At 52.5% G+C, this 14,907-nt stretch overlaps 1 protein-coding gene across 1 annotated transcript; it reads left to right on the top strand.

The window, feature by feature from the left end:
- Positions 1-10,382: 10,382 nt before the first annotated feature.
- LOC122319690 lies at positions 10,383-12,295 on the top strand. The gene is made up of 5 exons (XM_043207283.1): positions 10,383-10,605; positions 10,834-11,011; positions 11,107-11,678; positions 11,724-11,982; positions 12,082-12,295. Exons 1-5 carry the CDS (start codon positions 10,383-10,385, stop codon positions 12,293-12,295), a joined length of 1,446 nt encoding a protein of 481 aa, XP_043063218.1.
- Positions 12,296-14,907: the final 2,612 nt, after the last annotated feature.

The following is a 14,907-nucleotide window of genomic DNA, read 5'->3' as shown; positions in this document are numbered from 1 at the left end:
TGGATCATGGACATCTCGGATAGCCACTTAGAACGAGGTGGTTCTCTAGAGAGGGACCACAGGTCGCAGCCAGCGACGATGTTCGGGCCCAAAGGATCCTCAAAGACACCACGGTGAAAGTGGGGCGTCGCTACTAGACAGGATTGCTCTGAAAGGACGACCACGTTGTACTGCCCAGAGCTACGAAATGGCGTACAAGAGGCTGGTCAACGTTAAGAGGAAATTGAAGCGCAACAAGCCGTTAGCGCAAGAATATGACCGGATCATCAAGGATTACGTACTTAAAGGATATGCGAGGAAGTTGCAGCCGGATGAGGTCGCGGTAAGGAGCCATCGACTTTGGTATTACACACTTTGGTGTCGAAAACCCTAACAAGCCTGGCAAGGTGCGGCTTGTGTTCGATGCACAGCCAATTTTGAAGGAACATCGTTGAATTCGGCGCTGGACAAAGGGCCTCAGCACTATAAGCCTTTGCCTCTTCCACTTCAGAGAGGAGCAGTCGGAGTCTGCGGTGACATTAAGGAGATGTTCCACCAAGTTCTGATCCGACCCGAGGATAGATATTCCCAACGATTCCTCTGGAGAGATGGCGACGACGAGAGAGATCCAGACGTCTACGAGATGGACATAATGACCTTTGGAACAGCATGCTCGTCGAGTGCTGCACATTACGTCAAGACTGTGAATGCCCTGAAGTTTCGGGATTCGGATCCGAGAGCAGTCAAGGCCATCACCGACTACCACTATGTCGATGATTATGTGGACAGTTTCGCTACAGAGAGCGAGGCTATCAGCGTATTTACCCTTGTGAAAGAGATACACGCGTATGCTGGATTCGAGTTGTGCCAGTTTTCATCCAGCTCGCCCACCGTGGATACGGCTTTAGGACCTGGACGAGTCAAGAGCGTCGGATGGGGTGAGGCTGAGCAGAAGATCCTCGGAATGCGTTGGCCAGTAGCAACGGATGACTTCAGGTTTAACGTGGAGTATCATCAAGTGCCAAGCAGCGTCCTGAGTCTCCACTCAGGTCGAGTCCCGACGAAAAGGGAATATTTGAGCCTGGTGATGTCGACGTTTGATCCCCTGGGATTCCTGTGCTGCCTCATAATTCATTACAGCGCAGCTGCTGCTGCGGGAGATCTGGAGGCAAAAGATCCAGTGGGACGAACCACTACCGAAGGCCTTTGCGACTTGGCGTAGAGAGATGGACGCCGTGGGACATTTTCGATGTCCTCGCCCCTACTTTGAACCTGGAGTAGTCCAGACCATAGAGCTGCACGTCTTTGTGGATGCTAGTCAGGCAGCATTTGCAGCGGTGGCCTAGTGGAGGGGCACCTTTGAGGACGACAGAGCCTCGTGTGCGCAAAAACGAAGTGTGCGCCCATGAGAACCATGTCGATCCCACGGCTGGAACTACAGGTAGCAGTTCTTGGAACCAGGCTCATGAACACGATCAAGGAGGAGCACAGTGTGGTCATCTCGGACCTAGTGCTATGGACGGACTCGAAGACGGTGCTGAGGTGGATCGGCAGCACGCACCGCCGTTATAAGCAGTTTGTTGGCAACCGAGTGGCGGAGATTCTGGATTCGTCGAAGGTTTCTCAGTGGAGATGGGTGCCTACAGCCGACAATGCTGCGGATGATGCGACGCGGTCTCAGAGAGAAGTCGACCTTAGCCAGGAATCAAGGTGGCTGAGGACCTGCTTTTTTGAGGCAGCCAGCAGCCAGCTGGCCGGAGCCTGAGCAAGGAACTGAACGCGTTCCAGATGTGCCGGATGAAGAAGAGATGACCAGTGAGCTTGCGTTAGTTGCGGCAAACGATTTCGTACTCCCGTTTCAGAAATTCTCGAGCTTCAATCGCCTGGTGAGGACCACAGCCTGGGTCTTACGGTTTGCGCGCCGGTGCCGAAACAGAAAGGCGATCTCGAGGAATACGGCCTTACTGCAGCAGAATGTGAGGTCGTGGAGAACCTGTTGGTCAGACAGGCACAACTGGAGTCGTTCCCCGACGAGATAAGGTCGGCAAAAGCTGGAAGGGTTGGTGCCCTACTTGGACGATCATGACATTTTGCAAGCCTACGGCAGAATTGATGCCGCACTGTGCATGCCGTACAGTGCGAGGAGGCCCATCATACTGTCACACAGGCACAGTCTGACGGATCTGACTGTGCGACATTTCCACGCCAGGATGATGCACCAAAACGTTGATGTTACAATTGCGGAGATTCGGACGAGCTTCTGGGTCACGAGGATGAGGCGTGTGATGAGGAGTGTCATCGCATCGTGCAACAAGTGCAAGTTGCAGCGAGCTCGGCCGATGCCGCCAATAATGGGACCCCATCCAGAGGACAGATTGGATGCGGGTGGATGGCCATTCAAGCACACTGGACTAGACTACTTTGCGCCACGGTTGGTGACTGTGTCCCGTCACAAGGAGAAGCGTTGGGTAGCCTTGTTTACGTGCTTGACGACAAAGGCGATTCATCTGGAGTTGGCGCATGATCTGTCGACGGATTCCTGCATAATTGCGATCAGGAACTTCGTCTGCCGTAGAGGGCCAGTACATAGGCAAGAACTTCGTGGGAGCTGACAGGGAAGCCAGACGCTTTGGTGACGTGTTCGAGATGGAGAAGTTTCAGAGTGAGTTGTCGAGCAGAAGCATACAATAGATCTTCAATTGCCCAGTAAACCCGTCTGAGGGCGGAGTATGGGAGCGCATGGTGCAGTGCGTCAAACGTGTACTGCGTCATACCCTGAAGGAAGTTGTGCCGAGGGATCACGTATTCGAGAGTTTCCTGATTGAAGCGGAGAATATTGTCAACTCGCGTCCGCTTACCCACTTGCCTGTGGATGCCGACTTGGAGGCGTCGTTGACGCCTAATGACCTACTCAAGGGAGTGGCCAATCTGCCGGATACGCCTGGATTGGATGCGGAGCTGCCCAAGTAGTGCTCTACGAGAAAGCAGTGGAGGATTGCCCGCCTGCTACGAGACCGTTTCTGGAGGAGGTGGGTCCTGGAATATCTACCTACGCTTGTGCACAGCGAGAAATGGTGTCGCCGAACGGAGCCCATCCACCAGGGTGATCTGGTCTTCGTCTGCAATCCTGCCTTGCCCCGACGAGAGTTGTGCAAGGGCATCGTGGAGGAGGTCTACAGCGGAGCTGATGGAGTCATCAGACGCGCTAAGGTGAGCGTGAACGACAACGGCCAATCGAGGACAATGATGCGACCCGTCTCCAAACTTGCAGTTTTGGATTTGAGTGAAGCGGTTCTTCACGGGGTCGGGGTTATCCCGGATCGAACATTGTAATCGATAGTTAGTATTTTTATTTATCTTTGTATTGTGAACTAGTCCGAAAATGTTAGGATTATTAGCCAAAATGTGTGCGGGCACACTGACTGACGCCATCGTAAGTTTCCAATAAGCCGGGAAAACTTATCATTTTTCATTATCGCGCGAAAACTTGGAGGACACACTGCGGTGAGCTAGGAATAAGTTAACTCCAACTGTAATAACCCTTTATCCTAACAGAATAATACGAGCCTACATTCACGGAATAGGTCTGCCCCTTTCTTTCGGGATCCATGGAGGAGTAGCCGTGCCCAGCTCAACAGAGGCGCTGGCACCCCTACACCGGATCAGCAGCCAGCGCATAGTGGATCGAGAACCTGGCCGCGGGCCACGACAGCGGCCATTGGCACCCCGACCAATGCCAGCTTCCCAGATTGGAAGTACTGCCGACAGCTGCACCAGAGGGGAACCAGTCCCTCACGTTGGATCTCATGGCGAGGATCGCAGCGTGAAGGAAGGAGCTGGAGAGATCGAGAGTCACCAATTGCGCGCTAAGCGCCACTGTGTGCAACAATTACTGGGCAGTCAGCCTATGGATTCCTGCAACAGGGCTTGAGAGTCCACAACGTGTCAACAGCATCGCCACTTGTCGGATCCTACGCCTCTCTGACGCCGAATGGATTGCATGGAGCAAGGAAGCTTCCGGACTTGCCTGCATTTGGAGGGCAGCCTGAGGAGTGGCCGATCTTCAGTTGTGTGTTCGTGGAGACGACCCGAGCGTACAACTGCACGGACCTGGAGAACAACCAGAGGTTGTTGAAGGCTTTGAAGCTCGTGAGACAGTGAAGGCTCAAACGCAGCCAGCTCATCAGCGTCCGAGAGGTGCAGCCGATTTCGGAGTACATCCTGGCGAAGATTATTCCCTTCGTGACCCGAGTGAGCAACCTGGCAGCCCTTTTGCAGTCAGCGAAGGCGGAGCAGCAACTCGGGAACCCAACTCTCATGGCCAAGCTTCCCACAAGCAAACGAATGTAGTGGGCCAGGCATGCCGCAACGATCGTGCCCTTTCTCGCTGTAGTCCGAGTCTGAGTCTGCCGATGCAGACATTAAGTCGAAAGGATGTCCACTGCGTGTAGAGAGATGCGCGTCTTACAGCAACGCGGTGCCAAAGTTGCTCATCGGTCTGGATCATGGACATCTCGGATAGCCACTTAGAACGAGGTGGTTCTCTAGAGAGGGACCACAGGTCGCAGCCAGCGACGATGTTCGGGCCCAAAGGATCCTCAAAGACACCACGGTGAAAGTGGGGCGTCGCTACTAGACAGGATTGCTCTGGAATGACGACCACGTTGTACTGCCACAGAGCTACGAAATGGCGTACAAGAGGCTGGTCAACGTTAAGAGGAAATTGAAGCGCAACAAGCCGTTAGCGCAAGAATATGACCGGATCATCAAGGATTACGTACTTAAAGGATATGCGAGGAAGTTGCAGCCGGATGAGGTCGCGGTAAGGAGCCATCGACTTTGGTATTACCCACACTTTGGTGTCGAAAACCCTAACAAGCCTGGCAAGGTGCGGCTTGTGTTCGATGCACAGCCAATTTTGGAGGAACATCGTTGAATTCGGCGCTGGACAAAGGGCCTCAGCACTATAAGCCTTTGCCTCTTCCACTTCAGAGAGGAGCAGTCGGAGTCTGCGGTGACATTAAGGAGATGTTCCACCAAGTTCTGATCCGACCCGAGGATAGATATTCCCAACGATTCCTCTGGAGAGATGGCGACGACGAGAGAGATCCAGACGTCTACGAGATGGACATAATGACCTTTGGAACAGCATGGTCGTCGAGTGCTGCACATTACGTCAAGACTGTGAATGCCCTGAAGTTTCGGGATTCGGATCCGAGAGCAGTCAAGGCCATCACCGACTACCACTATGTCGATGATTATGTGGACAGTTTCGCTACAGAGAGCGAGGCTATCAGCGTATTTACCCTTGTGAAAGAGATACACGCGTATGCTGGATTCGAGTTGTGCCAGTTTTCATCCAGCTCGCCCACCGTGGATACGGCTTTAGGACCTGGACGAGTCAAGAGCGTCGGATGGGGTGAGGCTGAGCAGAAGATCCTCGGAATGCTGGCCAGTAGCAACGGATGACTTCAGGTTTAACGTGGAGTATCATCAAGTGCCAAGCAGCGTCCTGAGTCTCCACTCAGGTCGAGTCCCGACGAAAAGGGAATATTTGAGCCTGGTGATGTCGACGTTTGATCCCCTGGGATTCCTGTGCTGCCTCATAATTCATTACAGCGCAGCTGCTGCTGCGGGAGATCTGGAGGCAAAAGATCCAGTGGGACGAACCACTACCGAAGGCCTTTGCGTCTTGGCGTAGAGAGATGGACGCCGTGGGACATTTTCGATGTCCTCGCCCCTACTTTGGACCTGGAGTAGTCCGGACCATAGAGCTGCACGTCTTTGTGGATGCTAGTCAGGCAGCATTTGCAGCGGTGGCCTAGTGAGGGGCACCTTTAGGACGACAGAGTGCTGGTGAGCCTCGTGTGCGCAAAAACGAAGTGTGCGCCCATGAGAACCATGTCGATCCCACGGCTGGAACTACAGGTAGCAGTTCTTGGAACCAGGCTCATGAACACGATCAAGGAGGAGCACAGTGTGGTCATCTCGGACCTAGTGCTATGGACGGACTCGAAGACGGTGCTGAGGTGGATCGGCAGCACGCACCGCCGTTATAAGCAGTTTGTTGGCAACCGAGTGGCGGAGATTCTGGATTCGTCGAAGGTTTCTCAGTGGAGATGGGTGCCTACAGCCGACAATGCTGCGGATGATGCGACGCGGTCTCAGAGAGAAGTCGACCTTAGCCAGGAATCAAGGTGGCTAAGAGGACCTGCTTTTTTGAGGCAGCCAGCAGCCAGCTGGCCGGAGCCTGAGCAAGGAACTGAACGCGTTCCAGATGTGCCGGATGAAGAAGAGATGCCCAGTGAGCTTGCGTTAGTTGCGGCAAACGATTTCGTACTCCCGTTTCAGAAATTCTCGAGCTTCAATCGCCTGGTGAGGACCACAGCCTGGGTCTTACGGTTGCGCGCCGGTGCCGAAACAGAAAGGCGATCTCGAGGAATACGGCCTTACTGCAGCAGAATGTGAGGTCGTGGAGAACCTGTTGGTCAGACAGGCACAACTGGAGTCGTTCCCCGACGAGATAAGGTTGGCAAAAGCTGGAAGGGCGTCGCTAGCTCGAGCGACATTCGAGGGTTGGTGCCCTACTTGGACGATCACGACATTTTGCAAGCCTACGGCAGAATTGATGCCGCACTGTGCATGCCGTACAGTGCGAGGAGGCCCATCATACTGTCACACAGGCACAGTCTGACGGATCTGATTGTGCGACATTTCCACGCCAGGATGATGCACCAAAACGTTGATGTTACAATTGCGGAGATTCGGACGAGCTTCTGGGTCACGAGGATGAGGCGTGTGATGAGGAGTGTCATCGCATCGTGCAACAAGTGCAAGTTGCAGCGAGCTCGGCCGATGCCGCCAATAATGGGACCCCATCCAGTGGACAGATTGGATGCGGGTGGATGGCCATTCAAGCACACTGGACTAGACTACTTTGCGCCACGGTTGGTGACTGTGTCCCGTCACAAGGAGAAGCGTTGGGTAGCCTTGTTTACGTGCTTGACGACAAAGGCGATTCATCTGGAGTTGGCGCATGATCTGTCGACGGATTCCTGCATAATTGCGATCAGGAACTTCGTCTGCCGTAGAGGGCCAGTACATAGACTGCGCAGCGATATCGGCAAGAACTTTGTGGGAGCTGACAGGGAAGCCAGACGCTTTGGTGACGTGTTCGAGATGGAGAAGTTTCAGAGTGAGTTGTCGAGCAGAAGCATACAATAGATCTTCAATTGCCCAGTAAACCCGTCTGAGGGCGGAGTATGGGAGCGCATGGTGCAGTGCGTCAAACGTGTACTGCGTCATAACCTGAAGGAAGTTGTGCCGAGGGATCACGTATTGGAGAGTTCCTGATTGAAGCGGAGAATATTGTCAACTCGCGTCCGCTTACCCACTTGCCTATGGATGCGACCAGGAGGCGTCGTTGACGCCTAATGACCTACTCAAGGGAGTGGCCAATCTGCCGGATACGCCTGGATTGGATGCGGAGCTGCCCAAGTAGTGCTCTACGAGAAAGCAGTGGAGGATTGCCCGCCTGCTACGAGACCGTTTCTGGAGGAGGTGGGTCCTGGAATATCTACCTACGCTTGTGCACAGCGAGAAATGGTGTCGCCGAACGGAGCCCATCCACCAGGGTGATCTGGTCTTCGTCTGCAGTCCTGCCTTGCCCCGACGAGAGTTGTGCAAGGGCATCGTGGAGGAGGTCTACAGCGGAGCTGATGGAGTCATCAGACGCGCTAAGGTGAGCGTGAACGACAACGGCCAATCGAGGACAATGATGCGACCCGTCTCCAAACTTGCAGTTTTGGATTTGAGTGAAGCGGTTCTTCACGGGGTCGGGTTATCCCGGATCGAACATTGTAATCGATAGTTAGTATTTTTATTTATCTTTGTATTGTGAACTAGTCCGAAAATGTTAGGATTATTAGCCCAAATATGTGCGGGCACACTGATTGTCGCCATCGTAAGTTTCCAAAAAGCGGGGATAAACTTAGCATTTTTTGTTATCGCGCGAAAGCTTGGAGGACACACTGCGGTGAGCTAGGAATAAGTTAACTCCAACTGTAATAACCCTTAATCCTAACAAATTAAAACGAGCCTACATCCACGGAATAAGTCTGCCCTTCTTTTGGGATCCATGGAGGAGTAGCCGTGCCCAGCTCAACAGAGGCGCTGGCACCCCTACACCGGATCAGCAGCCAGCGCATAGTGGATCGAGAACCTGGCGCGGGCCACGACAGCGGCCATTGGCACCCCGACCAATGCCAGCTTCCCAGATTGGAAGTACTGCCGACAGCTGCACCAGAGGGGAACCAGTCCCTCACGTTGGATCTCATGGCGAGGATCGCAGCGTGAAGGAAGGAGCTGGAAGATCGAGAGTCACCAATTGCGCGCTAAGCGCCACTGTGTGCAACAATTACTGGGCAGTCAGCCTATGGATTCCTGCAACAGGGCTTGAAGTCCACAACGTGTCAACAGCATCGCCACTTGTCGGATCCTACGCCTCTCTGACGCCGAATGGATTGCATGGAGCAAGGAAGCTTCCGGACTTGCCTGCATTTGGAGGGCAGCCTGAGGAGTGGCCGATCTTCAGTTGTGTGTTCGTGAGACGACCCGAGCGTACAACTGCACGGACCTGGAGAACAACAGAGGTTGTTGAAGGCTCTTGAAGCTCGTGAGACAGTGAAGGCTCAAACGCAGCCAGCTCATCAGCGTCCGAGAGGGGCAGCCGATTTCGGAGTACATCCTGGCGAAGATTATTCCCTTCGTGACCCGAGTGAGCAACCTGGCAGCCCTTTTGCAGTCAGCGAAGGCGAGCAGCAACTCGGGAACCCAATCTCATGGCCAAGCTTCCCACAAGCAAACGAATGTAGTGGGCCAGGCATGCCGCAACGATCGTGCCCTTTCTCGCTGTAGTCCGAGTCTGAGTCTGCGATGCAGACATTAAGTCGAAAGGATGTCCACTGCGTGTAGAGAGATGCGCGTACAGCAACGCGGTGCCAAAGTTGCTCATCGTCTGGATCATGGACATTCGGATAGCCACTTAGAACGAGGTGGTTCTCTAGAGAGGGACCACAGGTCGCAGCCAGCGACGATGTTCGGGCCCAAAGGATCCTCAAAGAGTGGGGCGTCGCTACTAGACAGGATTGCTCTGGAAGGACGACCACGTTGTACTGCCACAGAGCTACGAAATGGCGTACAAGAGGCTGGTCAACGTTAAGAGGAAATTGAAGCGCAACAAGCCGTTAGCGCAAGAATATGACCGGATCATCAAGGATTACGTACTTAAAGGATATGCGAGGAAGTTGCAGCCGGATGAGGTCGCGGTTAGGAGACTTTGGTATTACCCACACTTTGGTGTCGAAAACCCTAACAAGCCTGGCAAGGTGCGGCTTGTGTTCGATGCACAGCCAATTTTGGAGGAACATCGTTGAATTCGGCGCTGGACAAAGGGCCTCAGCACTATAAGCCTTTGCCTCTTCCACTTCAGAGAGGAGCAGTCGGAGTCTGCGGTGACATTAAGGAGATGTTCCACCAAGTTCTGATCCGACCCGAGGATAGATATTCCCAACGATTCCTCTGGAGAGATGGCGACGACGAGAGAGATCCAGACGTCTACGAGATGGACATAATGACCTTTGGAACAGCATGCTCGTCGAGTGCTGCACATTACGTCAAGACTGTGAATGCCCTGAAGTTTCGGGATTCGGATCCGAGAGCAGTCAAGGCCATCACCGACTACCACTATGTCGATGATTATGTGGACAGTTTCGCTACAGAGAGCGAGGCTATCAGCGTATTTACCCTTGTGAAAGAGATACACGCGTATGCTGGATTCGAGTTGTGCCAGTTTTCATCCAGCTCGCCCACCGTGGATACGGCTTTAGGACCTGGACGAGTCAAGAGCGTCGGATGGGGTGAGGCTGAGCAGAAGATCCTCGGAATGCGTTGGCCAGTAGCAACGGATGACTTCAGGTTTAACGTGGAGTATCATCAAGTGCCAAGCAGCGTCCTGAGTCTCCACTCAGGTCGAGTCCCGACGAAAAGGGAATATTTGAGCCTGGTGATGTCGACGTTTGATCCCCTGGGATTCCTGTGCTGCCTCATAATTCATTACAGCGCAGCTGCTGCTGCGGGAGATCTGGAGGCAAAAGATCCAGTGGGACGAACCACTACCGAAGGCCTTTGCGACTTGGCGTAGAGAGATGGACGCCGTGGGACATTTTCGATGTCCTCGCCCCTACTTTGAACCTGGAGTAGTCCGGACCATAGAGCTGCACGTCTTTGTGGATGCTAGTCAGGCAGCATTTGCAGCGGTGGCCTAGTGGAGGGGCACCTTTGAGGACGACAGAGTGCTGGTGAGCCTCGTGTGCGCAAAAACGAAGTGTGCGCCCATGAGAACCATGTCGATCCCACGGCTGGAACTACAGGTAGCAGTTCTTGGAACCAGGCTCATGAACACGATCAAGGAGGAGCACAGTGTGGTCATCTCGGACCTAGTGCTATGGATGGACTCGAAGACGGTGCTGAGGTGGATCGGCAGCACGCACCGCCGTTATAAGCAGTTTTGTTGGCAACCGAGTGGCGGAGATTCTGGATTCGTCGAAGGTTTCTCAGTGGAGATGGGTGCCTACAGCCGACAATGCTGCGGATGATGCGACGCGGTCTCAGAGAGAAGTCGACCTTAGCCAGGAATCAAGGTGGCTAAGAGGACCTGCTTTTTTGAGGCAGCCAGCAGCCAGCTGGCCGGAGCCTGAGCAAGGAACTGAACGCGTTCCAGGTGTGCCGGATGAAGAAGAGATGCCCAGTGAGCTTGCGTTAGTTGCGGCAAACGATTTCGTACTCCCGTTTCAGAAATTCTCGAGCTTCAATCGCCTGGTGAGGACCACAGCCTGGGTCTTACGGTTTGCGCGCCGGTGCCGAAACAGAAAGGCGATCTCGAGGAATACGGCCTTACTGCAGCAGAATGTGAGGTCGTGGAGAACCTGTTGGTCAGACAGGCACAACTGGAGTCGTTCCCCGACGAGATAAGGTTGGCAAAAGCTGGAAGGGCGTCGCTAGCTCGAGCGACATTCGAGGGTTGGTGCCCTACTTGGACGATCACGACATTTTGCAAGCCTACGGCAGAATTGATGCCGCACTGTGCATGCCGTACAGTGCGAGGAGGCCCATCATACTGTCACACAGGCACAGTCTGACGGATCTGATTGTGCGACATTTCCACGCCAGGATGATGCACCAAAACGTTGATGTTACAATTGCGGAGATTCGGACGAGCTTCTGCGTCACGAGGATGAGGCGTGTGATGAGGAGTGTCATCGCATCGCGCAACAAGTGCAAGTTGCAGCGAGCTCGGCCGATGCCGCCAATAATGGGACCCCATCCAGTGGACAGATTGGATGCGGGTGGATGGCCATTCAAGCACACTGGACTAGACTACTTTGCGCCACGGTTGGTGACTGTGTCCCGTCACAAGGAGAAGCGTTGGGTAGCCTTGTTTACGTGCTTGACGACAAAGGCGATTCATCTGGAGTTGGCGCATGATCTGTCGACGGATTCCTGCATAATTGCGATCAGGAACTTCGTCTGCCGTAGAGGGCCAGTACATAGACTGCGCAGCGATATCGGCAAGAACTTCGTGGGAGCTGACAGGGAAGCCAGACGCTTTGGTGACGTGTTCGAGATGGAGAAGTTTCAGAGTGAGTTGTCGAGCAGAAGCATACAATAGATCTTCAATTGCCCAGTAAACCCGTCTGAGGGCGGAGTATGGGAGCGCATGGTGCAGTGCGTCAAACGTGTACTGCGTCATACCCTGAAGGAAGTTGTGCCGAGGGATCACGTATTGGAGAGTTTCCTGATTGAAGCGGAGAATATTGTCAACTCGCGTCCGCTTACCCACTTGCCTGTGGATGCGGACCAGGAGGCGTCGTTGACGCCTAATGACCTACTCAAGGGAGTCGCCAATCTGCCGGATACGCCTGGATTGGATGCGGAGCTGCCCAAGTAGTGCTCTACGAGAAAGCAGTGGAGGATTGCCCGCCTGCTACGAGACCGTTTCTGGAGGAGGTGGGTCCTGGAATATCTACCTACGCTTGTGCACAGCGAGAAATGGTGTCGCCGAACGGAGCCCATCCACCAGGGTGATCTGGTCTTCGTCTGCAATCCTGCCTTGCCCCGACGAGAGTTGTGCAAGGGCATCGTGGAGGAGGTCTACAGCGGAGCTGATGGAGTCATCAGACGCGCTAAGGTGAGCGTGAACGACAACGGCCAATCGAGGACAATGATGCGACCCGTCTTCGCCTGGTACTGCCGCTGACGCGCGAGAAGAAGTCGAGGCTTAGGGAAGCGTCACCGTTCCCAGACTAGGGTGAACAATTGTGGGCTCTCAAAGGCATACGCCTCGCTAGCCACAACCTCTTGTCCCTTGCTCTGTCCCGGCCGGTCCCGCCAGACGCTTGTTTCAGTTCCTTCCGGCGCTATCGCCCGGATACGCCGCAGTCCCTGTAGCAAGACGCCCAGTGAAAGACGAACGTTCCACCCTACCTTTCTCTCCTGTCGGCGCGGTCGACCTGGATGTCCTGCTCGTCGGCCTGGTTCCCCTGTCTTGCCGCTTTCGTCGTCCTGGGTGGCGCGGACCTTCGTTTGGGCGCTTGTCGCGTGGCTGAGAATTGTTGTCGTACGCAGACTCACGGAAGCTCACGGCTGTGATCCCCAAGGCAAACGCCTGTGGAACAGCAACGCGTTAACCCCACGTCTGGTTCGGACTGGCGGCGCCGGTACCACGCCTGCTTGGATTGCACGGACACACCAGCTATCGCCTGGTTCAAGCACGCGATCTCCTACACAGTCCACAGTCCTACACCACAATCCCTGCCGCTTCCTCGGGTGCCCGCTTAGATCTGGCCTCCCTGTCGTTTGCCTCCTGGCTACTCGTGCTTCGTCGTTTGGACCTCAGCTACCTGCGTCTCAGTTCGGAGACCTTCTCGTCCCGAACGTCTTGACGTAGCGATCTTGCTCCTTGGTGACTATCACGTCGTAGCTCCTCTGCTTACTTCGTTCCTGTCCGGTCCGCTTCCAGCGCTCGGCCTGTTTATATAGGCGCTCCTCTAACGGTTTATCCCTTTGGATCAGTCCGGATCCAAAGTCCATGATTTACCGTTGGCCGGTCCAAAGTTCGATTTGTCCCGTTAATTGCCTTTAAGCCTGCTGACTCTCCAAACTCTCTTTTCAGCAAGTCCGGAGTCTCCATCCTCTCTCTCTCCATTTCCCGAGTCTCCAAACTCTCTTCCCTAGAGTCTCCCAACTCTCTTTCTCCAGCCAGAGTCTACTTCGATGCCTTTTTTCGATAGTATGTGTCTCAGAAATTTAACTTGTTGTGTTTTCCAAATACATTTTTCCTCATTCAAAAATACGTTATTTACTTTTAGAATATCTCTGATCTTCTGAACGGCGTAATCGTGATCTTTTTAATTTTTTCAAAATAATGATGTCGTCAATATAATTCATAACGTTTTTGCATTGTGCTAACAGCTCCTCCAGTCTTCTTTGAAAAATTTCAGCGCCAGAATTAACTCCAAACATTAATTTTTGTACCTGAACAAACCAGGGGTGTAATGAAAGTTGTTATGTATCGCTGGATTCGTCTAGCGCCAATTGATGATATGCGCTTTTTAGGTCTAAGCGGGTGAAGTATTGTGCGCCCCTTAGTTTCGTCATAAACGATTCAAATACAGGCAGCGGATAATTTTTCCTTAAGATTGCCTTATTGGCAAGCTTCAAGTCTATGCATATCCTTAAGTCGCCATTTTCTTTGAACGCTATGACCATGGTTATATCCAGGGAGAATGCCCTATTACTGGTTCGATTATATCAAGGCAACATCCTCTTCCAGCTTAGCAATTACTTTATCCTCAAGTGCAATTGGTATCCTTCTAATTGGTTGCTGAAAATCGATATTTGTATCAATTGATAATTTTACCGGCGGCCCATCCATTTTGGAAACGGATTACTGAATCGATTTTCTTAACTTCCAGTCCGAGGCGTAAAACATTAAGTTCCAGTGCCGTGTCTTTCCCCAGCAGTGATTGTGTTCCGTTTAAAAACGAAGCCATCACCTCAGGGTTCAAGCCAATGGATGTAGGGGCTTCAAACACACAAATTACATGAAGCAATTCGTGTGAAGCATATCCTCTAAATTTATTATTTGAATTTGGTCGAACGTTGAATAAAACTGTCTTTCCTGTCTGGAGATATGACCAGTCTTTCGGGCTTAGCAGATTGAATTTGGAGCCCGAGTCAATTACTAGGAAAACTTCGCGCCCACCAATTCGACATTTAATAAATTCATCCTCCTCATCACTCTGAATTTTAAAACAACTTTCTTCAGATTTCACATCGCGTTCTCCCTCTACCCGACGTACTTTGGTGCGTTGGCGTTTAAAGATTTCATTATGCCCTTGGGTCTCTCGCGTTTTAAGTTTGTTCTGCATTTAATGGCGAAATGACCAATTCGTGTGCACTTGTTGCACTTTTGATTTTTGGCTGGGCTCAAAGAACTGTAACTACTGCATTCGATGGATTTATTAATGTTCATGATCCCTGTTGAGATTTTCTTATACTCTCGGCTTCTAGGTTTTACTTGTCCCCAATTCTGGGTTTGATCGCATCATTTCCGATTGTTTATTAATTTCCTCATCGACTTGACAGGCATCTAACATTTGAGACAAATTGTATTCTTTTACCCAACAATTTCTTTTTAAGATCTACTCCGGCCCAGCTGTCAATTATTTTGTCCTTTAGACAAATCTCCTCGACTTCTGCTTTAGTAGCCCGAAATTACACTTCTGAATTTGGTGACGTAGCCTTAATACAAATTTAGCAAAAGTCTCTCCTTCTGATGGACAGAGATTCCTAAACAGATGCCTTTCA

This window comes from Drosophila yakuba, unplaced genomic scaffold (genome assembly GCF_016746365.2).
Source record: "Drosophila yakuba strain Tai18E2 unplaced genomic scaffold, Prin_Dyak_Tai18E2_2.1 Segkk63_quiver_pilon_scaf, whole genome shotgun sequence".
Taxonomy (NCBI): domain Eukaryota; kingdom Metazoa; phylum Arthropoda; class Insecta; order Diptera; family Drosophilidae; genus Drosophila; species Drosophila yakuba.
Note: the sequence above shows the minus strand (reverse complement) of the source record. Positions and strands in the feature narration are given on the sequence as shown.